This window comes from Anser brachyrhynchus, assembly GCF_964034855.1.
Source record: "Anser brachyrhynchus genome assembly, chromosome: 6".
Taxonomy (NCBI): domain Eukaryota; kingdom Metazoa; phylum Chordata; class Aves; order Anseriformes; family Anatidae; genus Anser; species Anser brachyrhynchus.
The window spans coordinates 7,123,095-7,146,295 of record NC_137700.1 but is presented as its reverse complement, the minus strand read 5'-3'; the positions used below and the strand labels follow the sequence as shown (position 1 = coordinate 7,146,295).

The 23,201-nt window shown below is 57.0% G+C and overlaps 1 protein-coding gene across 3 annotated transcripts; it reads left to right on the top strand.

Moving 5' to 3' along the window:
• The first annotated feature begins 554 nt into the window (after positions 1-554).
• On the top strand, positions 555-11,890 carry LOC308197328 (uncharacterized protein). Of its 3 annotated transcripts, XM_080597582.1 has the most exons (3): positions 555-2,081; positions 7,450-7,728; positions 11,037-11,890. In XM_080597582.1, the coding sequence occupies exons 1-3, from the start codon at positions 1,294-1,296 to the stop codon at positions 11,293-11,295; spliced, it is 1,326 nt and encodes a 441-aa protein (XP_080453708.1). In that variant the 5' UTR covers positions 555-1,293; the 3' UTR covers positions 11,296-11,890. The 3 variants fall into 3 exon arrangements, with proteins under 3 accessions (XP_080453708.1, XP_080453707.1, XP_080453709.1); XM_080597581.1 differs by lacking the exon at positions 11,037-11,890 and having other exon boundaries at positions 7,450-8,421; XM_080597583.1 differs by lacking the exons at positions 7,450-7,728; positions 11,037-11,890 and adding an exon at positions 2,479-3,612.
• Positions 11,891-23,201: the final 11,311 nt, after the last annotated feature.

Genomic DNA, 23,201 nt, shown 5'->3' with positions numbered 1-23,201 from the left:
TTGGGGCATTTCCTCAGGTTTGGGGTTTTTCCTCAGGGTTGGGGCATTTTCTCAGGTTTGGGGTTTTTCCTCAGGGTTGGGGCTTTTCCTCAGAATTGGGGCCGGAGGGGTACGACTTTTTATCAGGGTTGGGGTCAGAGTGGAAGGGGCTTTTCCTCAGGGTTGGGGCTGGACTGGAAGCAGCTTTTCCTGTGGGTTGGGAATTTTTTTCAGGGTTGGGGCTGGAGGGGAAAGGGCTTTTCTTCACTGTTGGGGCTTTTCCTCAGGGTTGGGGCTGGAAAGGAAGGGGCTTTTCCTCAGTACAGGGGTTTTTCCTCAGGGTTGTGTTTTCTCCTCAGGGTTGGAGCCGGAGGGGAAGGGGCTTTTCCTCAGGGTTGGGGTCGGAGTGGAAGGGGCCTTTTCCTCGGGTATGGGGCCCGAGGGGATGGGTTTTTACCTCGGGGTTGGGGCCACAGGGGAGGGGTTTTTCCTCAGGGTTGGGGCCAGAGGGGAAGGGGCTTTTCCTCAAGGATGGGGCCCGAGGGGACAGGGCTTTTCTTCAGGGTTGGGGCATTTCCTCAGGTCTGGAGTTTGAAGGGAAGGGGCATTTCTTCAGGTTTGGGGTTTTTCCTCAGGGTTGGGGCTTTTCCTCAGCGTTGGGGCTAGCAGGGAAGGGGCCTTTCCTCAGGGTTGGGGCTGGAGAGACTGTTCTTTTCCTCAGGGTTGGGGCTGGACTGGATGCAGCTTTTCCTGTGGGTTGTGGCTTTTCTTCAGGGTTGGGGCCGGAGGGGAAAGTGCTTTTCTTCACTGTTGGGGCTTTTCCTCAGGGTTGGGTATGGAAAGGAGGGGCTTTTCCTCCGGGTTGGCGTAGGAGGGGAAGGGGGTTTTCCTCAGGGTGGGGGCTTTTCCTCTGGGTTGGGTCCGGAAGCAAAGGGGCCTTTCCTAGGGTTGGAGCCAGAGGGGAAGGGGGTTTTCCTCAGGGTTGGGGTAGGAGGGGAAGGGGCTTTTCCTCAGTGTTGGGGCTTTTCCTCTGGGTTGGGCGCGGAGGCCAAGGGGCCTTTACTAGGGTTGGGGCCAGAGGGGAAGGGGGTTTTCGTCAGGGTTTAGGCAGGAGGGAAAGGGGCTTTTCCTTGGGGTTGGGGCTTCTTCTTAGGGTTGGGGCCTGAGGCGAAGGGGCTTCTCCTCAGTGTTGGGACTTTTCTTCAGGCTTGGTGCTGGAGGGGAACGCGCTTTTCATTGGGGTTGGGGCCAGAGGGTAAGGGGGTTTTCCTCGGGGGTGGGCTGGAAGTGAAAGGGCTTTTCGTCAAGGTTGGGATGCGGAGGAGACGGGGCTTTTCCTCAGGGTTGGGGCTTTTCCTCAGGCTTGGGGCTGGAGGGAAAGGGGCTTTTCCTCAGGGTTTGGGCTTTTTCTCAGGGTTGGCGTGGAGGGGAATGGGCTTCTCCTCAGAGTTGGGCCCGGAGTGGAAGGGGCTTTTCCTCAGGGTTGGGGCCAAAGGGGAAGGGGTTTTTCCTCAGGGTTGGGCCCGGAGTGGAAGGGGATATTCCTCAGGGTTGGGCCCGGAGTGGAAGGGGCTATTCCTCAGGGTTGAGGCCGGTGGGAATGGGGCTTTTCCTCAGGGATTGGACTTTTCCTCAGGGTTGGTGCCCGGTGGGGAAGTGGCTTGTCCTCACGGTTGGGGCCTGGAGCGTAAGGGGCTTTTCCTCAGGTTTGCGGCCCAGAGCAGAAGGGGCATTTCCTCAGGGTTGGGGCCAGAGGGGAAGGGGCTTTTCGTCAGGGTTGGGGCCAGAGAGGAAGGTGCTTTTCCTCAGGGTTGGTCCCGGAGGGGATGGGGTTTTTCTTCAGGGTTGCGGCTTTTGCTCAGAGTTGGGGCTGGAGGGGTAGGACATTTCCTCAGGGATGGGGTCAGATTGGAAGGGGCTTTTCCTCAGGGTTGGGGCTGGACTGGAAGCAGCTTTTCCTGTGGGTTGTGGCTTTTCTTCGGGGTTGGGGCCATAGGGGAAGGGGTATTTCTTCGGGGTTGGGGCCGGAGCGGACAGGGCTTTTCTTCAGTGTTGGGGCTTTTCCTCAGGCTTGGGGCTGGAAAGGAAGGGCCTTTTCCTCAGTACTGGGGCTTTTCCTCAGGGTTGTGGTTTCTCCTCAGGGTTGGAGCCGGAGGGGAAGGGGCTTTTCCTCAGGGTTGGGGCTTTTCCTCAGGGTTGGGGTAGAGGGGGAGGGCTTTTCCTCAGATTTGGGCCCAGAGTGGAAGGGTCTTTTCCTAAGGGTTGGGGCAGGAGTGGACGGGGCTTTTCCTCAGGTTTGTGGCCTGAGTGGAAGGGGCTATTCCTCAGGCATGGGGCCGGTGGTAATGGGGCTTTTCCTTAGGGATTGGACTTTTCCTCAGGGTTGGGGCCCGGAGCGTTTGGGGCTTTTCCTCAGGTTTGTGGCCCAGACCGGAAGGGGCATTTCCTCGGGGTTTGGGCCAAAGGGGAAGGGGTTTTTTGTCAGGGTTGCGGCAAGAGGGGAAGGGGCTTTTCATCAGAGTTGGGACTGGAGGGGAAAGGGCTCTTCCTCAGGGTTGGGGCTTTTCAACAGGGTTCCGTCTGGAGGGGAAGGGGCTTTTCTTCAGGGGTGCGGCTTTTCCTCAGAGTTAGGGCTGGAGTGGTAGGACATTTCCTCAGGGTTGGGGCCAGAGGGGAAGGGGCTTTTCCTCAAGGATGGGGCCTGAGGGGACAGGGCTTTTCTTCAGGGTTGGGGCATTTCCTCAGGTCTGGGGCTTGAAGGGAAGGGGCATTTCTTCAGGTTTGGGGTTTCTCCTCAGTTTTGGGGCTTTTCCTCAGTGTTGGGGCTAGAGTGGAAGGGGCTTTTCCTTGGGGTTGCGGCTTTTTCTCAGGGTTGGGGGCAGAGGGGAACGGGCTTTTTTTCGGGGCTCGATCTGGAGTTTAAGGGGGTTTCCCTCGGGGGTGGGCTGGAAGTGAAAGTGCTTTTCCTCAGGGTTGGGGCAGGAGTGGACGGGGCTTTTCCTCAGGATGGTGGCCTGAGTGGAAGGGGCTTTTCCCCAGGCTTGGGGCCGGTGGGAATGGGGCTTTTCCTCAGGGACTGGACTTTTCCTCAGGGTTGGGGCCCAGAGGGGAAGTGGCTTGTCCTCACGGTTGGGGCCTGGAGCGTAAGGGGCTTTTCCTCAAGTTTGCGGCCGAGACCGGAAGGGGCATTTCCTCAGGGTTGGGGCCAAAGGGAAGGGGTTTTTTGTCAGGGTTGCAGCAGGAGGGGAAGGGGCTTTTCCACAGAGTTCGGGCCGGAGTGGAAGGTCGTTTTCCTCAGGTTTGGGGCCGGTGGGGAAGTGGCATTTCCTCGGGGATGGGGCTTTTCTTCAGGGTTGGGGCCGCAGGGGAAAGGGCGTTTCTTCAGTTTGGGGCTTTTCCTCAGGGTTGGGGCTGGAAATGAAGGGGCTTTTCCTCAGTACAGGGGCTTTTCCTCGGGGTTGTGGTTTCTCCTCGGGGTTGTGGTTTCTCCTCAGGGTTGGAGCCGGAGGGGAAGGGGCTTTTCCTTGGGGTTGGGGCTTTTTCTCAGGGTTGGGTCCTGAGGTTAAGGGGCTTTTCCTCAGGGTTGGGACATTTCTTCAGGGTTGGGGCCGGAGAGGAAATGGCTTTTCCTCAGCGTTCGGGCCGGAGTGGAAGGGGCTTTTCCTCAGGGTTGGGACTCGGAGAGGAAGGGGCTTTTCCTCAGGTTTGGGGCTTTTCCTCCGGGTTGGGGCCAGAGGGGAAGGGGCTTTTCCTCACGCTTGGGACTGGAGGGAGAGGGGCTTTTCCTCAGGGTTGGGGCTTTTCCTCAGAATTGGGGTGGAGGGGTAGGACTTTTCCTCAGGGTTGGGGTCAGAGTGGAAGGGGCTTTTCCTCAGGGTTGGGGCTGGACTGGAAGCAGCTTTTCCTGTGGGTTGGGAATTTTCTTCAGGGTTGGGGCCGGAGGGAAAGGGCTTTTCTTCACTGTTGGGGCTTTTCCTCAGGGTTGGGGCTGGAAAGGAAGGGGCTTTTCCTCAGTACAGGGGCTTTTCCTCAGGGTTGCCGTTTCTCCTCAGGGTTGGAGCCGGACGGGAAGGAGCTTTTCCTCAGGGTTGGGGCCGGAGTGGAAGGGGCTTTTCCTCAGGGTTGGGGCCGGAGGGGAAGGGGCATTTCCTCGGGTATGGGGCCGGAGGGGACAGGGCTTTTCTTCAGGGTTGGGGCATTTCCTCAGGTTTGGGGTTTTTCCTCATGGTTGGGGCCTTTCCTCAGGGTTGGGGCTGGAGGCGAATCGGCCTTTCCTCAGGGTTGGGGCCGGAGGGGAAGGGGCTTTTCCTAAGGGTCGGGGCAGGAGTGGACGGGGCTTTTCCTCAGGTTTGTGGCCTGAGTGGAAGGGGCTATTCCTCAGGCTTGGGGCCGGTGGGAATGGAGCTTTTCCTTAGGGATTGGACTTTTCCTCAGGGTTGGGGCCCGGAGCGTTAGGGGCTTTTCCTGAGGTTTGTGGCCCAGACCGGAAGGGGCATTTCCTCGGGGTTTGGGCCAAAGGGGAAGGGGTTTTTTGTCAGGGTTGCGGCAAGAGGGGAAGGGGCTTTTCGTCAGAGTTGGGACTGGAGGGGAAAGGGCTCTTCCTCAGGGTTGGGGCTTTTTCTCAGGGTTGGGGTAGAGGGGAAGGGCTTTTCCTCAGATTTGGGCCCGGAGTGGAAGGGTCTTTTCCTAAGGGTTGGGGCAGGAGTGGACGGGGCTTTTCCTCAGGTTTGTGGCCTGAGTGGAAGGGGCTATTCCTCAGGCTTGGGGCCGGTGGGAATGGGGCTTTTCCTTAGGGATTGGACTTTTCCTCAGGGTTGGGGCCCGGAGCGTTAGGGGCTTTTCCTGAGGTTTGTGGCCCAGACCGGAAGGGGCATTTCCTCGGGGTTTGGGCCAAAGGGGAAGGGGTTTTTTGTCAGGGTTGCGGCAAGAGGGAAGGGGCTTTTCGTCAGAGTTGGGACTGGAGGGGAAAGGGCTCTTCCTCAGGGTTGGGGCTTTTCAACAGGGTTCCGTCTGGAGGGGAAGGGGCTTTTCCACAGCGTTCCGGCTGGAGGGGAAGGGGCTTTTCTTCAGGGGTGCGGCTTTTCCTCAGAGTTAGGGCTGGAGTGGTAGGACATTTCCTCAGGGTTGGGGCCAGAGGGGAAGGGGCTTTTCCTCAAGGATGGGGCCCGAGGGGACAGGGCTTTTCTTCAGGGTTGGGGCATTTCCTCAGGTCTGGGGCTTGAAGGGAAGGGGCATTTCTTCAGGTTTGGGGTTTCTCCTCAGTTTTGGGGCTTTTCCTCAGTGTTGGGGCTAGAGTGGAAGGGGCTTTTCCTTGGGGTTGCGGCTTTTTCTCAGGGTTGGGGGCGGAGGGGAACGGGCTTTTTTTCGGGGCTCGATCTGGAGTTTAAGGGGGTTTCCCTCGGGGGTGGGCTGGAAGTGAAAGTGCTTTTCCTCAGGGTTGGGGCAGGAGTGGACGGGGCTTTTCCTCAGGATGGTGGCCTGAGTGGAAGGGGCTTTTCCCCAGGCTTGGGGCCGGTGGGAATGGGGCTTTTCCTCAGGGACTGGACTTTTCCTCAGGGTTGGGGCCCAGAGGGGAAGTGGCTTGTCCTCACGGTTGGGGCCTGGAGCGTAAGGGGCTTTTCCTCAAGTTTGCGGCCGAGACCGGAAGGGGCATTTCCTCAGGGTTGGGGCCAAAGGGAAGGGGTTTTTTGTCAGGGTTGCAGCAGGAGGGGAAGGGGCTTTTCCACAGAGTTCGGGCCGGAGTGGAAGGTCCTTTTCCTCAGGTTTGGGGCCGGTGGGGAAGTGGCATTTCCTCGGGGATGGGGCTTTTCTTCAGGGTTGGGGCCGCAGGGGAAAGGGCGTTTCTTCAGTTTGGGGCTTTTCCTCAGGGTTGGGGCTGGAAATGAAGGGGCTTTTCCTCAGTACAGGGGCTTTTCCTCGGGGTTGTGGTTTCTCCTCGGGGTTGCGGTTTCTCCTCAGGGTTGGAGCCGGACGGGAAGGAGCTTTTCCTCAGGGTTGGGGCCGGACTGAAAGGGGCTTTTCCTCAGGGTTGGGGCCGGAGGGGATGGGGCATTTCCTCGGGTAGGGGGCCGGAGGGGATGGGTTTTTACCTCGGGGTTGGGGCTGCAGGGGAGGGTTTTTTCCTCAGGGTTGGGGCCAGAGGGGAAGTGGCTTTTCCTCAAGGATGGGGCCCGAGGGGACAGGGCTTTTCTTCAGGGTTGGGGCATTTCCTCAGGTTTGGGGTTTTTCCTCATGGTTGGGGCCTTTCCTCAGGGTTGGGGCCGGAGGGGAAGGGGCTTTTCCTCAGGGTTGGGGTCGGAGGGGAAGGGACTTTCCCTCAGGGTTGGGGCTTTTCCGCAGTGTTGGGGCTGGAAAGGAAGGGGCTTTTCTTCACTGTTGGGGCTTTTTCTCAGGGTTGGAGCCGGAGGGGAAGCGGCTTTTCCTCAGGGTTGGGGACGGAGTGGAAGGGGCTTTTCCTCAGGGTTCGGGCCGGAGCAGAAGGGGCATTTATCAGGGTTGGGGCTTTTATTCAGGGTTGGGGCCATAGGGGAAGGGGCATTTCCTCGGGGTTGGGGCCGGACGGGATGGTTTTTTTTCCACGGGGTTTGGGCCGGAGGGGAGGGGCTTTTCCTCAGCGTTGGGGCCGGAGGGGAAGGGGCTTTTCCACAGGGTTCCAGCTGGAGTGGCAGTGGCTTTTATTCAGGGTTGGGGCTAGAGAGGAAGGTGTTTTCCTCAGGGTTGGTGCCGGAGGGTAATGGGCTTTTCCTCAGGGTTGCGGCTTTTCCTCAGAGTTGGGGCCGGAGGGGTAGGACTTTTCCTCAGGGTTGGGGTCAGAGTGGAAGGGGCTTTTCCTCAGGGTTGGGGCTGGACTGGAAGCGGCTTTTCCTGTGGGTTGGGAATTTTCTTCAGGGTTGGGGCCGGAGGGGAACGGGCTTTTCGTTGGGGTTGGGGCCAGAGGGTAAGGGGGTTTTCCTCGGGGGTGGGCTGGAAGTGAAAGGGCTTTTCCTCAGGGCTGGGAGGCGGAGGGGACGGGGCTTTTCCTCAGGGTTGGGGCTTTTCCTCAGGTTTGGGGCCGGGGGGGAAGGGACTTTTCCTCAGGCTTGGGGCTTGAGGGAAAGGGGCTTTTCCTCAGGGTATGGGCTTTTTCTCAGGGTTGGGGTAGAGGAGAAGGGCTTTTCCTCAGATTTGGCCCCGGAGTGGAAGGGTCTTTTCCTAAGGGTTGGGGCAGGAGTGCACGGGGCTTTTCCTCAGGTTTGTGGCCTGAGTGGAAGGGGCTATTCCTCAGGCTTGGGGCCGGTGGGAATGGGGCTTTTCCTCAGGGATTGGACTTTTCCTCAGGGTTGGTTCCCGGAGGGGAAGTGGCTTGTCCTCACGGTTGGGGCCTGGAGCATAAGGGGCTTTTCCTCAGTTTTGCGGCCCAGAGCAGAAGGGGCATTTCCTCAGGGTTGGGGCCAGAGAGGAAGGTGCTTTTCCTCAGGGTTGGTCCCGGAGGGGATGGGGTTTTTCTTCAGGGTTGCGGCTTTTGCTCAGAGTTGGGGCCGGAGGGGTAGGACATTTCCTCAGGGATGGGGTCAGATTGGAAGGGGCTTTTCCTCAGGTTTGGGGCTGGACTGGAAGCAGCTTTTCCTGTGGGTTGTGGCTTTTCTTCGGGGTTGGGGCCATAGGGGAATGGGTATTTCTTCGGGGTTGGGGCCGGAGCGGACAGGGCTTTTCTTCAGTGTTGGGGCTTTTCCTCAGGCTTGGGGCTGGAAAGGAAGGGCCTTTTCCTCAGTACTGGGGCTTTTCCTCAGGGTTGTGGTTTCTCCTCAGGGTTGGAGCCGGAGGGGAAGCGGCTTTTCCTCAGGGTTGGGGCTTTTCCTCAGGCTTGGGGCTGGAGGGAAATGGGCTTTTCCTCAGGGTTGGGGCTTTTTCTCAGGGTTGGGGTAGAGGGGAAGGGCTTTTCCTCAGATTTGGGCCCAGAGTGGAAGGGTCTTTTCCTAAGGGTTGGGGCAGGAGTGGACGGGGCTTTTCCTCAGGTTCGTGGCCTGAGTGGAAGGGGCTATTCCTCAGGCTTGGGGCCGGTGGGAATGGGGCTTTTCCTTAGGGATTGGACTTTTCCTCAGGGTTGGGGCCCGGAGCGTTAGGGGCTTTTCCTGAGGTTTGTGGCCCAAACCGGAAGGGGCATTTCCTCGGGGTTTGGGCCAAAGGGGAAGGGGTTTTTTGTCAGGGTTGCGGCAAGAGGGGAAGGGGCTTTTCGTCAGAGTTGGGACTGGAGGGGAAAGGGCTCTTCCTCAGGGTTGGGGCTTTTCAACAGGGTTCCGTCTGGAGGGGAAGGGGCTTTTCCACAGCGTTCCGGCTGGAGGGGAAGGGGCTTTTCTTCAGGGGTGCGGCTTTTCCTCAGAGTTAGGGCTGGAGTGGTAGGACATTTCCTCAGGGTTGGGGCCAGAGGGGAAGGGGCTTTTCCTCAAGGATGGGGCCCGAGGGGACAGGGCTTTTCTTCAGGGTTGGGACATTTCCTCAGGTCTGGGGCTTGAAGGGAAGGGGCATTTCTTCAGGTTTGGGGTTTCTCCTCAGTTTTGGGGCTTTTCCTCAGTGTTGGGGCTAGAGTGGAAGGGGCTTTTCCTTGGGGTTGCGGCTTTTTCTCAGGGTTGGGGGCGGAGGGGAACGGGCTTTTTTTCGGGGCTCGATCTGGAGTTTAAGGGGGTTTCCCTCGGGGGTGGGCTGGAAGTGAAAGTGCTTTTCCTCAGGGTTGGGGCAGGAGTGGACGGGGCTTTTCCTCAGGATGGTGGCCTGAGTGGAAGGGGCTTTTCCCCAGGCTTGGGGCCGGTGGGAATGGGGCTTTTCCTCAGGGACTGGACTTTTCCTCAGGGTTGGGGCCCAGAGGGGAAGTGGCTTGTCCTCACGGTTGGGGCCTGGAGCGTAAGGGGCTTTTCCTCAAGTTTGCGGCCGAGACCGGAAGGGGCATTTCCTCAGGGTTGGGGCCAAAGGGAAGGGGTTTTTTGTCAGGGTTGCAGCAGGAGGGGAAGGGGCTTTTCCACAGAGTTCGGGCCGGAGTGGAAGGTCCTTTTCCTCAGGTTTGGGGCCGGTGGGGAAGTGGCATTTCCTCGGGGATGGGGCTTTTCTTCAGGGTTGGGGCCGCAGGGGAAAGGGCGTTTCTTCAGTTTGGGGCTTTTCCTCAGGGTTGGGGCTGGAAATGAAGGGGCTTTTCCTCAGTACTGGGGCTTTTCCTCGGGGTTGTGGTTTCTCCTCAGGGTTGGAGCCGGAGGGGAAGGGGCTTTTCCTTGGGGTTGGGGCTTTTTCTCAGGGTTGGGTCCTGAGGTTAAGGGGCTTTTCCTCAGGGTTGGGACATTTCTTCAGGGTTGGGGCCGGAGAGGAAATGGCTTTTCCTCAGCGTTCGGGCCGGAGTGGAAGGGGCTTTTCCTCAGGGTTGGGACTCGGAGAGGAAGGGGCTTTTCCTCAGGTTTGGGGCTTTTCCTCAGGGTTGGAGCCAGAGGGGAAGGGGCTTTTCCTCACGCTTGGGACTGGAGGGAGAGGGGCTTTTCCTCAGGGTTGGGGCTTTTCCTCAGAATTGGGGTGGAGGGGTAGGACTTTTCCTCAGGGTTGGGGTCAGAGTGGAAGGGGCTTTTCCTCAGGGTTGGGGCTAGACTGGAAGCAGCTTTTCCTGTGGGTTGGGAATTTTCTTCAGGGTTGGGGCCGGAGGGAAAGGGCTTTTCTTCACTGTTGGGGCTTTTCCTCAGGGTTGGGGCTGGAAAGGAAGGGGCTTTTCCTCAGTACAGGGACTTTTCCTCAGGGTTGCCGTTTCTCCTCAGGGTTGGAGCCGGACGGGAAGGAGCTTGTCCTCAGGGTTGGGGCCGGAGTGGAAGGGAATTTTCCTCAGGGTTGGGGCCGGAGGGGAAGGGGCATTTCCTCGGGTATGGGGCCGGAGGGGATGGGTTTTTACCTCGGGGTTGGGGCTGCAGGGGAGGGGTTTTTCCTCAGGGTTGGGGCCAGAGGGGAAGGGGCTTTTCCTCAAGGATGGGGCCCGAGGGGACAGGGCTTTTCTTCAGGGTTGGGGCATTTCCTCAGGTTTGGGGTTTTTCCTCAGGGTTGGGGCCTTTCCTCAGGGTTGGGGCTGGAGGCGAATGGGCCTTTCCTCAGGGTTGGGGCTAGAGTGGAAGGGGCTTTTCCTCAGGGTTGGGGTCGGAGGGGTAGGGGCTTTTCCTCAGGGTTGTGGTCGGAGGGGAAGGGACTTTCCCTCCGGGTTGGGGCTTTCCCGCAGTGTTGGGGCTGGAAAGGAAGGGACTTTTCCTCAGTACTGGGGCTTTTTCTCAGGGTTGGAGCCGGAGGGGAAGGGGCTTTTCCTCAGGGTTGGGGCCGGAGTGGAAGGGGCTTTTCCTCAGGGTTCGGGCCGGAGCAGAAGGGGCTTTTCCTCAGGTTTGGGGCTTTTATTCAGGATTGGGGCCAGAGGGGAAGGGGGTTTTCTTAGAGTGTGGGCTGGAGGTGAAAGGGCTTTTCTTCGGGGTTGGGGCCATAGGGGAAGGGGTATTTTCTCGGGGTTGGGGCCGGAGGGGATGGGTTTTTTCCTCGGGGTTGGGGCCGCAGGGGAGGCGCTTTTCCTCAGGGTTGGGGCTTTTTCTCAGGGTTGGGGCTAGAGAGGAACAGGCTTTTCGTCAGGGCTGGGTCTGGAGGTTAAGGGGGTTTCCCTTGGGGTTGGGCTGGAAGTGAAAGGACTTTTCCTCAGGGTTGGGGGCCGGAGGGCAAGGGGCTTTTCCTCTGGGTTGGGAACTGGAGGGGAAGGGGTTTTTCCTCAGGGTTGGGGCCGGAGGGGACAGGGCTTTTCTTCAGGGTTGGGGCATTTCCTCAGGTTTGGGGTTTTTCCTCATGGTTGGGGCCTTTCCTCAGGGTTGGGGCCGGAGGCGAAGGGGCCTTTCCTCAGGGTTGGGGCCGGAGGGGAAGGGGCTTTTCCTCAGGGTTCTGGCCGGAGTGGAAGGGGCTTTTCCTCAGGCTTGGGACTGGAGGGAGAGGGGCTTTTCTTCAGGGTTGGGGCCAGAGAGGAAGGTGCTTTTCGTCAGCGTTGGGGCCAGAGAGGAAGGTGCTTTTCCTCAGGATTGGTCCCGGAGGGGATGGGGCTTTTCTTCAGGGTTGCGGCTTTTGCTCAAAGTTGGGGCCGGAGGGGTAGGACATTTCCTCAGGGATGGGGTCAGATTGGAAGGGGCTTTTCCTCAGGGTTGGGGCTGGACTGGAAGCAGCTTTTCCTGTGGGTTGTGGCTTTTCTTCGGGGTTGGGGCCATAGGGGAAGGGGTATTTCTTCGGGGTTGGGGCCGGAGCGGACAGGGCTTTTCTTCAGTGTTGGGGCTTTTCCTCAGGCTTGGGGCTTGAAAGGAAGGGCCTTTTCCTCAGTACTGGGGCTTTTCCTCAGGGTTGTGGTTTCTCCTCAGGCTTGGGGCTGGAGGGAAATGGGCTTTTCCTCAGGGTTGGGGCTTTTTCTCAGGGTTGGGGTAGAGGGGAAGGGCTTTTCCTCAGATTTGGGCCCAGAGTGGAAGGGTCTTTTCCTAAGGGTTGGGGCAGGAGTGGACGGGGCTTTTCCTCAGGTTTGTGGCCTGAGTGGAAGGGGCTATTCCTCAGGCTTGGGGCCGGTGGGAATGGGGCTTTTCCTTAGGGATTGGACTTTTCCTCAGGGTTGGGGCCCGGAGCGTTAGGGGCTTTTCCTCAGGTTTGTGGCCCAGACCGGAAGGGGCATTTCCTCGGGGTTTGGGCCAAAGGGGAAGGGGTTTTTTGTCAGGGTTGCGGCAAGAGGGGAAGGGGCTTTTCGTCAGAGTTGGGACTGGAGGGGAAAGGGCTCTTCCTCAGGGTTGGGGCTTTTCAACAGGGTTCCGTCTGGAGGGGAAGGGGCTTTTCCACAGCGTTCCGGCTGGAGGGGAAGGGGCTTTTCTTCAGGGGTGCGGCTTTTCCTCAGAGTTAGGGCTGGAGTGGTAGGACGTTTCCTCAGGGTTGGGGCCAGAGGGGAAGGGGCTTTTCCTCAAGGATGGGGCCCGAGGGGACAGGGCTTTTCTTCAGGGTTGGGGCATTTCCTCAGGTCTGGGGCTTGAAGGGAAGGGGCATTTCTTCAGGTTTGGGGTTTCTCCTCAGTTTTGGGGCTTTTCCTCAGTGTTGGGGCTAGAGTGGAAGGGGCTTTTCCTTGGGGTTGCGGCTTTTTCTCAGGGTTGGGGGCGGAGGGGAACGGGCTTTTTTTCGGGGCTCGATCTGGAGTTTAAGGGGGTTTCCCTCGGGGGTGGGCTGGAAGTGAAAGTGCTTTTCCTCAGGGTTGGGGCAGGAGTGGACGGGGCTTTTCCTCAGGTTTGTGGCCTGAGTGGAAGGGGCTTTTCCCCAGGCTTGGGGCCGGTGGGAATGGGGCTTTTCCTCAGGGACTGGACTTTTCCTCAGGGTTGGGGCCCAGAGGGGAAGTGGCTTGTCCTCACGGTTGGGGCCTGGAGCGTAAGGGGCTTTTCCTCAAGTTTGCGGCCGAGACCGGAAGGGGCATTTCCTCAGGGTTGGGGCCAAAGGGAAGGGGTTTTTTGTCAGGGTTGCAGCAGGAGGGGAAGGGGCTTTTCCACAGAGTTCGGGCCGGAGTGGAAGGTCGTTTTCCTCAGGTTTGGGGCCGGTGGGGAAGTGGCATTTCCTCGGGGATGGGGCTTTTCTTCAGGGTTGGGGCCGCAGGGGAAAGGGCGTTTCTTCAGTTTGGGGCTTTTCCTCAGGGTTGTGGTTTCTCCTCGGGGTTGCGGTTTCCCCTCAGGGTTGGAGCCGGACGGGAAGGAGCTTTTCCTCAGGGTTGGGGCCGGACTGAAAGGGGCTTTTCCTCAGGGTTGGGGCCGGAGGGGATGGGGCATTTCTTCGGGTATGGGGCCGGAGGGGATGGGTTTTTACCTCGGGGTTGGGGCTGCAGGGGAGGGGTTTTTCCTCAGGGTTGGGGCCAGAGGGGAAGTGGCTTTTCCTCAAGGATGGGGCCCGAGGGGACAGGGCTTTTCTTCAGGGTTGGGGCATTTCCTCAGTTTTGGGGTTTTTCCTCATGGTTGGGGCCTTTCCTCAGGGTTGGGGCCGGAGGGGAAGGGGCTTTTCCTCAGGGTTGGGGTCGGAGGGGAAGTGACTTTCCCTCAGGGTTGGGGCTTTTCCGCAGTGTTGGGGCTGGAAAGGAAGGGGCTTTTCTTCACTGTTGGGGCTTTTTCTCAGGGTTGGAGCCGGAGGGGAAGCGGCTTTTCCTCAGGGTTGGGGACGGAGTGGAAGGGGCTTTTCCTCAGGGTTCGGGCCGGAGCAGAAGGGGCATTTATCAGGGTTGGGGCTTTTATTCAGGGTTGGGGCCAGAGGGGAAGGGGGTTTTCTTAGAGGGTGGGCTGGAGGTGAAAGGGCTTTTCTTCGGGGTTGGGGCCATAGGGGAAGGGGCATTTCCTCGGGGTTGGGGCCGGACGGGATGGTTTTTTTTCCACGGGGTTTGGGCCGGAGGGGAGGGGCTTTTCCTCAGCGTTGGGGCCGGAGGGGAAGGGGCTTTTCCACAGGGTTCCAGCTGGAGTGGCAGTGGCTTTTATTCAGGGTTGGGGCTAGAGAGGAAGGTGTTTTCCTCAGGGTTGGTGCCGGAGGGTAATGGGCTTTTCCTCAGGGTTGCGGCTTTTCCTCAGAGTTGGGGCCGGAGGGGTAGGACTTTTCCTCAGGGTTGGGGTCAGAGTGGAAGGGGCTTTTCCTCAGGGTTGGGGCCAAAGGGGAAGGGGTTTTTTGTCAGGGTTGCAGCAGGAGGGGAATGGGCTTCTCCTCAGAGTTGGGCCTGGAGTGGATGGGGCTTTTCCTAAGGGTTGGGGCTAGAATGGAAGGGGCTATTCCTCAGGGTTGGGGCCGGTGGGAATGGGGCTTTTCCTCAGGGATTGGACTTTTCCTCAGGGTTGGTGCCCGGAGGGGAAGTGGCTTGTCCTCACAGTTGGGGCCTGGAGCGTAAGGGGCTTTTCCTCAGGTTTGCGGCCCAGAGCAGAAGGGGCATTTCCTCAGGGTTGGGGCCAGAGGGGAAGCGGCTTTTCGTCAGGGTTGGGGCCAGAGAGGAAGGTGCTTTTCCTCAGGGTTGGTCCCGGAGAGGATGGGGCTTTTCTTCAGGGTTGCGGCTTTTGCTCAGAGTTGGGGCCGGAGGGGTAGGACATTTCCTCAGGGATGGGGTCAGATTGGAAGGGGCTTTTCCTCAGGTTTGGGGCTGGACTGGAAGCAGCTTTTCCTGTGGGTTGTGGCTTTTCTTCGGGGTTGGGGCCAGAGGGGAAGGGGTATTTCTTCAGGGTTGGGGCCGGAGCGGACAGGGCTTTTCTTCAGTGTTGGGCCTTTTCCTCAGGCTTGGGGCTGGAAAGGAAGGGGCTTTTCCTCAGTACTGGGGCTTTTCCTCAGGGTTGTGGTTTCTCCTCAGGGTTGGAGCCGGAGGGGAAGGGGCTTTTCCTCAGGGTTGTGGTCGGAGTGGAAGGGGCCTTTTCCTCGGGTATGGGGCCGGAGGGGATGGGTTTTTACCTCGGGGTTGGGGCTGCAGGGGAGGGGTTTTTCCTCAGGGTTGGGGCCAGAGGGGAAGGGGCTTTTCCTCAAGGATGGGGCCCGAGGGGACAGGGTTTTTCTTCAGGGTTGGGGCATTTCCTCAGGTCTGGAGTTTGAAGGGAAGGGGCATTTCTTCAGGTTTGGGGCTTTTCCTCAGGGTTGGGGCTAGAGGGGAAGGGGCCTTTCCTCAGGTTTGGGGCTGGAGAGACTGTTCTTTTCCTCAGGGTTGGGGCTGGACTGGATGCAGCTTTTCCTGTGGGTTGTGGCTTTTCTTCAGGTTTGGGGCCGGAGGGGAAAGGGCTTTTCTTCAATGTTGGGGCTTTTCCTCAGGGTTGGGTATGGAAAGGAGGGGCTTTTCCTCAGGGTTCGGGTAGGAGGGGAAGGTTCTTTTCCTCAGGGTGGGGGCTTTTCCTCTGGGTTGGATCCGGAAGCGAAGGGGCCTTTCCTAGGTTTGGGGCCAGAGGGGAAGAGGTTTTTCCTCAGGGTTGGGGCAGGAGTGGAAGGGGCTTTTCCTCAGGGTTGGGGCTTTTCCTCTGGGTTGGGCGTGGAGGCCAAGGGGCCTTTACTAGGGTTGGGGCCAGAGGGGAAGGGGGTTTTCCTCAGGGTTTAGGCAGGAGGGGAAGGGGATTTTCCTCAGGGTTGGGGCTTTTCCTCAGGGTTGGGGCCAGAGGGAAAGGGGCTTTTCCTTGGGGTTGGGGCTTCTTCTCAGGGTTGGGGTCTGAGGCGAAGGGGCTTCTCCTCAGTGTTGGGACTTTTCTTCAGGGTTGGTGCCGGAGGGGAACGGGCTTTTCGTTGGGGTTGGGGCCAGAGGGTAAGGGGGTTTTCCTCGGGGGTGGGCTGGAAGTGAAAGGGCTTTTCCTCAGGGTTGGGATGCGGAGGGGACGGGGCTTTTCCTCAGGGTTGGGGTCGGAGGGGAAGGGACTTTCCCTCAGGGTTGGGGCTGTTCCGCAGTGTTGGGGTTGGAAAGGAAGGGGCTTTTCCTCAGTACTGGGGCTTTTTCTCAGGGTTGGAGCTGGAGGGGAAGGGGCTTTTCCTCAGGGTTGGGGCCAGAGGGGAAGGGGGTTTTCTTAGAGTGTGGGCTGGAGGTGAAAGGGCTTTTCTTCGGGGTTGGGGCCATAGGGGAAGGGGTATTTCCTCGGGGTTTGGGCCGGAGGGGATGGGTTTTTTCCTCGGGGTTGGGGCGCAGGGGAGGGGCTTTTCCTCAGGGTTGGGGCTTTTTCTCAGGGTTGGGGCTAGAGAGGAACAGGCTTTTCGTCAGGGCTGGGTCTGGAGGTTATGGGGGTTTCCCTTGGGGTTGGGCTGGAAGTGAACGGACTTTTCCTCAGGGTTGGGGGCCGGAGGGCAAGGGGCTTTTCCTCTGGGTTGGGAACTGGAGGGGAAGGGGTTTTTCCTCAGGGTTGGGGCCGGAGGGGACAGGGCTTTTCTTTAGGGTTGGGGCATTTCCTCAGGTTTGGTTTTTTTCCTCAGGGTTGGGGCCTTTCCTCAGGGTTGGGGCTGGAGGCGAATGGGCCTTTCCTCAGGGTTGAGGCCGGAGGGGAAGGGGCTTTTCCTCAGGGTTGGGGTCGGAGGGGAAGGGACTTTTCCTCAGGGTTGGGGCTTTTCCGCAGTGTTGGGGCTGGAAAGCAAGGGGCTTTTCCTCAGTACTGGGGCTTTTTCTCAGGGTTGGAGCCGGAGGGGAAGCGGCTTTTCCTCAGGGTTCGGGCCGGAGTGGAAGGGGCTTTTCCTCAGGGTTGGGGCCGGAGTGGAAGGGGCATTTATCAGGGTTGGGGCTTTTATTCAGGGTTGGGGCCAGAGGGGAAGGGGGTTTTCTTAGAGGGTGGGCTGGAGGTGAAAGGGCTTTCCTTCGGGGTTGGGGCCATAGGGGAAGGGGCATTTCCTCGGGATTGGGTCGGAGGGGATGGGTGTTTTCCTCGGGGTTTGGGCCGTAGGGGAGGGTCTTTTCCTCACGGCTGGGGCTTTTCCTCAGCGTTTGGGCCAGAGGGGAAGGGGCTTTCACTCAAGGATGTGGCCGGAGGGGACATGGCTTTTCCTTGGTGTTGGGGCTTTTCCTCAAGGTTGGGGCTAGAGGGGAAATTGCCTTTCCTCAGGGTTGGGTCTGGAGAGACTGGGCTTTTCCTCAGGGTTGGGGGAAGAGGGGAAGGGGCTTTTCCTTGGGGTTGGGGCTTTTTCTCAGGGTTGGGGCCAGATGGGAAGAGGCTGTTCCTCAGGGCTGCAGCTGGAGGGGAAGGGACTTTTCCTCAAGGTTGGGGCTGGAGGGGACAGGGCTTTTCTTCAGGGTTGGGGCGTTTCCTCAGGTTTGGGGTTTTCCTCAGGGTTGGGGCCTTTCCTCAGGGTTGGGGCCGGAGGTGAATGGGCCTTTCCTCAGGGTTGGGGCCGGAGGAGAAGGGGCTTTTCCTCAGGGTTTCGGCCGGAGTGGAAAGGGCTTTTCCTCAGGGCTGGGGCTTTTCCTCAGGGTTGGGGCCAGAGGGGAAGGGGCTTTTCCTCACGCTTGGGACTGGAGGGAGAGGGGCTTTTCCTCAGTGTTGGGGCTTTTCCTCAGAATTGGGGTGGAGGGGTAGGACTTTTCCTCAGGGTTTGGGTCAGAGTGGAAGGAGCTTTTCCTCAGGGTTGGGGCTGGACTGGAAGCAGCTTTTCCTGTGGGTTGGGAATTTTCTTCAGGGTTGGGGCTGGAGGGGAAAGGGTTTTTCTTCACTGTTGGGGCTTTTCCTAAGGGTTGGGGCTGGAAAGGAAGGGGCTTTTCCTCAGTACAGGGGCTTTTCCTCATGGTTGCGGTTTCTCCTCAGGGTTGGAGCCAGACGGGAAGGGGCTTTTCCTCAGTGTTGGGGCCGGACGGGAAGGGGCCTTTTCCTTGGGTATGGGGCCGGAGGGGATGGGTATTTTCCTCGGGGTTGGGGCCGCAGGGGAGGGGTTTTTTCTCAGGGTTGGGGCCGCAGGGGATGGGTTTTTCCTCAGGGTTGGGGCTTTTCCTCAGGGTTGGGGCTGGAGGGAAGGGGCCTTTCCTCAGGGTTGGGGCTGGATAGACTGGGCTTTTTCTCAGTGTTGGGGCTGGACTGGATGCAGCTTTTCCTGTGGGTTGTGGCTTTTCTTCAGGGTTGGGGCCGGAGTGGAAAGGGCTTTCCTTCAATGTTGGGGTTTTTACTCTGGGTTGGGTCTGGAAGCGAAGGGGCCTTTCCTAGGGTTGGGGTCAGAGGCGAAGGGGGTTTTCCTCAGCGTTGGGGCAGGAGGGGAAGGGGCTTTTCCTCAGGGTTGGGGCTTTTCCTCCGGGTTGGGGCCAACGGGGAATGTTTTTTTTTGTCAGGGTTGCGGCAGGAGGGGAAGGGGCTTTTCCTCAGAGTTGGGACTGGAGGGGAAGGGGCTTTTTCTCAGGGTTGGGACTTTTCGACAGGGCTGTGGCCGGAAGGGAAGGGGCTTTTCGACACGGTTCCGGCTGGAGGAGAAGGGGCTTTTCCTCAGGGTTGGGGTGGACTGGAAGCAGCTTTTTCTGTGGTTTGTGGCTTTTTTAAGGGTTGGGGCCAGAGGGGAAAGGGCTTTTCCTCAACGTTGGGGCTTTTCCTCCGGTTTGGGGGTAGAGGGGAAGGGGGTATTCTTAGAGGGTGGGCTGGAGGTGAAAGGGCTTTTCTTCCGGCTTGGGGCCATAGGGGAAGGGGCATTTCCTCGGGGTTGGGGCTGGAGGGGAAGGGGCTTTTCCTAAGGGTTGGGGCTTCTCCTCAGGGTTTGGGCCAGAGGGGAAGGGGCTCTTCCTCAATGATGTGGCCGGAAGGGACAGGGATTTTCTTCAGGGTTGGGGCGTTTCCTAAGGTCTGGGGCTTGAAGCGAAGGGGTATTTCTTCAGGTTTGTGTTTTTTCCTCAGGGTTGGGGATTCTCCTCAAGGTTGGTGCCGGAGGGGAATATGCTTCTCCTCAGGGTTGGGGCCGGAGTGGACTGGGCTTTTCCTCAGGGTTGGGGCAAGAGGGGAAGGGGCTTTCCCTCAGGCTTGGGACTTTTCTTCAGGGTTGGGGCCGGAGGGGAACGGGCTTTTCGTCGGGGCTGGGGCCGGAGGTAAAGGGGGTTTTCCTCGGGGGTCGGCTGGAAGTGAACGGGCTTTTCCTCAGGGTTGGGGCTTTTCCACAGGGTTGCGGCCGGAGGGGAAGGGGCTTTTCCACAGGGTTTCGGGCCGGATGGGTAGTACTTTTCCTCAGGGTTGGGGTCAGAGTGGAAGGGGCTTCTCCTCAGGGTTGGGGCTGGACTAGAAGCAGCTTTTCCTGTGGGTTGTGGCTTTTCTTCAGGGTTGGGGCTGGAGGGGAAAGGGCTGTTCTTCAGTGTTGGGGCTTTTCCTCAGGGTTGGGGCTGGAAAGGAAGGGGCTTTTCCTCAGTACTGGGGCTTTTCCTCAGGGTTGTGGTTTCTCCTCAGGGTTGGAGCCGGAGTGGAAGGGGCTTTTCTTCAGTGTTGGGGCTGGAAAGGAAGGGTCTTTTTCTCCGTACTGGGGCTTTTCCTCAGGGTTGTGGTTTCTCCTCAGGGTTGGAGCCGGAGGGGAAGGGGCTTTTCCTCAGGGTTCGGGCCGGAGTGGAACGGGCATTTCCTCAGGGTTGGGGCCGGAGGCGATGGGGCTCCTTTTCCGGGTTGGGGCTGGAGGGAAAGGCGTGCAACAATGTGGCGGGGGTGTGTTTCTGCAGGTCGGAGTGGTCAACAAGGGGGAGTGTGTGTGTGTGTTTTTGGTGGTAGGGGTGCAGAAGAATGGGGTGGTGTTTCTGGAGGAATGGTTGCGCAACAAGGGGGTGGAGTATGTTTATTGGGGTAGGGGTGTGCAAGAAGGTGGGGAGGGTGTGTGTTTCTGGGGGTAGGGTTGTGCAAAAGGGGGTGGTGTTTCTGGGGTTAGGGTGCACAACAAAGGGAGTGTGTTTCTGGGGATGGGGTGTGCAACAACGGTGTGTGTGTGTGTTTCTCGAGGTAGGGGTGCGGAACAAGGGTGGGGGGGGTGTGTTTCTGGGGCTAGTGGTGTGCAACAAGGGGGATGTTTCTGGGGGTAGGTGTGCACAACAAGCAGGGGGTGTTTCTGGGGGTAGGGGTGGATAACAAGGGGGGGGTTGTGTTTTTCTGGGGGTAGAGGTGCGCAACAAGGGGGGGTGTTTCTGGGGGTAGGGTTGCGAAACAAGGTGGGGGGTGTGTTTCTCAGGGTATGGTTACACAACAGGGGGGGTTGTGTGTTTCTGGGCGTAGGGGTGCACAACAAGGGTGTGTGTGTGTTTCTGGGGTAGGGGTGCACAATAAGTGGTGTGTGTGTTTCTGCGGGTAGGTGTGCGCAACAACAGGGGGGGTTGTGTTTCTGGGGGTAGGGGAGCAAGAACGGGGGGGTCTTTCTGGGGGTAGGGGTGCGCAACAAGGGGGGAGGTGTGTTTCTGAGGGTAGGGGTGCGCAACAAGGGGGGGTGTTTCTGGGGGAAGGGGTGTGCAACAAGGCGGGGGGTGTGTTTATGGGGGTAGGGGTGCACAACAAGGGTGTGTGTGTGTGTTTATGGGGGTAGGGGTGTGCAACAAGGCAAGGGGGTGTGTCTCTGGGGGTAGGGGTGCGCAACATAGTGGGGGGTGTTTCTGGGTTAGGGGTGCGCAAGAAGGGGGTGTGTGTTTCTGGGGGTAGGGGTGTGCAGCAAGGCGGGGGGGTGTCTCTGGGGGTAGGGCTGTGTGTGTTTCTGGGGGTAGGGGTGCGCAACACAGTGGGGGGTGTTTCTGGGTTAGGGGTGCGCAACAAGGGGGTGTGTGTTTCTGAGGGTAGGGCTGCACAATGAGGGGGGTGGGTGTGTTTTAGGGCTAGGGCTGCGCAACAGGGGGGGTGTTTCTGGGGGTAGGGGTGCGCAACAAGGGGCGAGGTTTCTAGGGCTAGGGCTGTAAGGGTTTTTAGGGTTAGGTCTGTAAGGGTTCTGTAAGTAAGAGAAAAACTCTTCAGCTCTCTAAAAGGAGTTAAAAGAAAGAGGGGGCTGCAAGGGTTTGTAGGGTTGGGGCTGCAAGGGTTTGTAGGGTTAGGGCTGTAAGGGTTGTCTTAAGTAAGAGAAAGAAACTCTTCAGCTCTCTAGAAAGCTCAAGAAGTTCTTTTGCTGCAGAAAGAGGAAAATGCACATACTCCCAGTGAGTCAACAACAGCTTTTACTGTGAGCCATGATTTGTCCACTGACAGAAAACTACTCCTCACAGTAGACCTTCTTGGGAACACACATGTCTAAAAGGTGTGGGGAAGAGTGGGGGCCATGTAGACCACAACAGAATTAGACTTAATCATCTAACCTTTCTACCTGCACAAGCCAGGACAGGCATCAAAATCTCACACCTGCACTTGGTTTAGAATTTTGGCTAGAATTTGGCATAAGGCACTCATGCCTCTTACAAGCACCCAGGATTGAGAATATATTTCAGCTGTGGTGAGCAGCACTGCTGCTGTGTGAGCAAACGTAAACTGCTTACTGCCTGGAGAAAATGATTTCAAGGTCTTACTGCTTTTGAGACCCCACCTGGAGCACTGTGTTCAGCTCTGGGGCCCCCAGCACAAGAAGGACATGGGCCTATTAGAACAAGTCCAGAGAAGGGCCAAAAAGATGACCAAGGGGCTGGAGCCCCTCTCCTACAAGGACAGGATTTAGGGAGTTGAGGTTGTTCAGCCTGGGGAAGAGAAGGCTGTGGGGAGACCTTATAGCAGCCTCTCAGTACCTAACAGAAGCCTACAGGAAAGGTGGGGAGGAACTCCCGAAGGGGAATAGTGATAGGACAAGGGGGAATAGCTTTAAACCAAAAGAGAGCAAGTTTAGATTACACATTAGGAATAAGTTCTTTACTCAGAGGGCACTGAGGCACTTGGAACAGGTTTCCCAGAAGGTGTGGATGCCCCATCCCTCAAAGTGTTTAAGGCCAGGCTGGATGAGGCTTTGAGGCTCCTGGTCTGGTGGGAGGTGTTCCTGCCCCTGGCAGGGGGGCTGGAACTACATCATCTTTGAGGTCCCTTCCAACTCAAACCATTCTGTGAATCTGCAACAGTGGTAGCTCAGCATAAGGCAGCTAAAAAGTTCACCAGTATTTCGAACTCTACATTGCTGCTGCTACAGTGCTGTCCAGAGTCAGGTTTGATAAAGCCTCAGAACAGAATGTAAATATATCCTTCAGAATGTAACTTTAGTACAAGTCCGAGACTTTTTTTCTGGATTAAAAGCAGTTCAGAGGCACAAAAGAGCATTGTAAATTACAAGTGTTCCAGTCAAAATAGCCATCTATGGTCCTCAGTGATATCTCCCGATGGTGCGCACACCAAGATGCATACTTAGAGAAGTCATCTACATTCAGATTTCACCATTTCAAGGTATTAATACTGTGCATTTTCATTTTCTTGACCACCTTAAAAACATACGATGTGCTTAGCAGATAATGCCAGGAGAAAAAGAAAAACCTCTCAGCTTCTCAGAACATCCGAATCCCCCACCTCACCCCAGTTGTACCAGTACACTCATTTGCTTGTTACCAGTAACATGATCTTCCTGCATCAACCCTAAGCCCAAGAAGGAAAACATTTGCATGAACTTCTCCAGTATAAAAAGTGATTATAAAATAGAATAAGTTATTCCATCTCTAAACTTTATTTCCCATGGGAAACAGATTAAAGTGGTGGATAGGATGTGACCTTCAATTTATTAATGATTTAGCACAGTCAGCTGTGATTACTTGTACAGAGACAAGAGCATTTGAATTCACACCAGGAACCCTGCTCACAGACTGCTTCCGCTTTCCTCTGCGATAAACATATCCTTACTTTAAACTAGACTGTAATTCATTCAACAATATCAAACTTGGTATGTCAAAAACTCATTCACCTGAGCAGCTCTGTTTTAGAGCGCTTGCATGTTTAAATGGCTGCAGCATTGTATGGCTCAAAAGCTTTTTACTTGTGTATTGATGTTTCCAGTTCTGTTGAACTTGTATTCTACATAACTGGCTTGCAGAGTATTACCAGAAAAGAAAGTAGACTTTGTCAGACATGCAAATGTATGTGAAGGACAGAGTAGAGCATTTTAACTAATCACAGTGAAGAAAAGTTATAACCATTTTCAAAAGCAGCTAGAAATAACTGACATTATTATTTTTTTTTAAATTCAAATATTTTTTTAATTCCAAACTCACTCACGTTCAGTCATTTGGGAAAATCATCTTAGTGTAACTGCCATACCAATACCATTTAGCATGCTCTTTTCCCTTTCTTCCCAACCACTCTCTCTGTGCCCCACCCGGGGATTGCTTTATTGCCAAGACACTTAAAGTATGCTACAGCCTCAACTATGATAGTTATAAGTCCCATTCCTATTTTTCAGAGGTTGCCTGTCCAGATTCCATTAAAACAAGATAGTAGCTGCTGCACCACCTGAAATGCATGGAGATTAATATAACTGCTAACAAACCTTTTCCTTCTGGCTTCTTTCAAGACTATCACAATTGTTTCCACTCCTTTCAGCAAGTAGATTGCTGCAAAAACAAAACAAAACAGGAACCTATAGATCTGGAAGACATCCACTCCTCTGGATACACCCATATTCTAAGCACAAAATGCCACCATACCACCATCTAATTTTCTTAAGTGTACTCCAGCAGCATAAGACAACAATTCAGCACTTCATTCCTTCTCAAAGCTTAACAAATAAACCACCCAAAGACACCAATGTACCTTAAGCTGGACCACTCCCCTCTTAAAAAAAAAAAAAAAAAAATTGTCATGGAAGCTCACCTGCTTGACTGACTGCTGAAATGA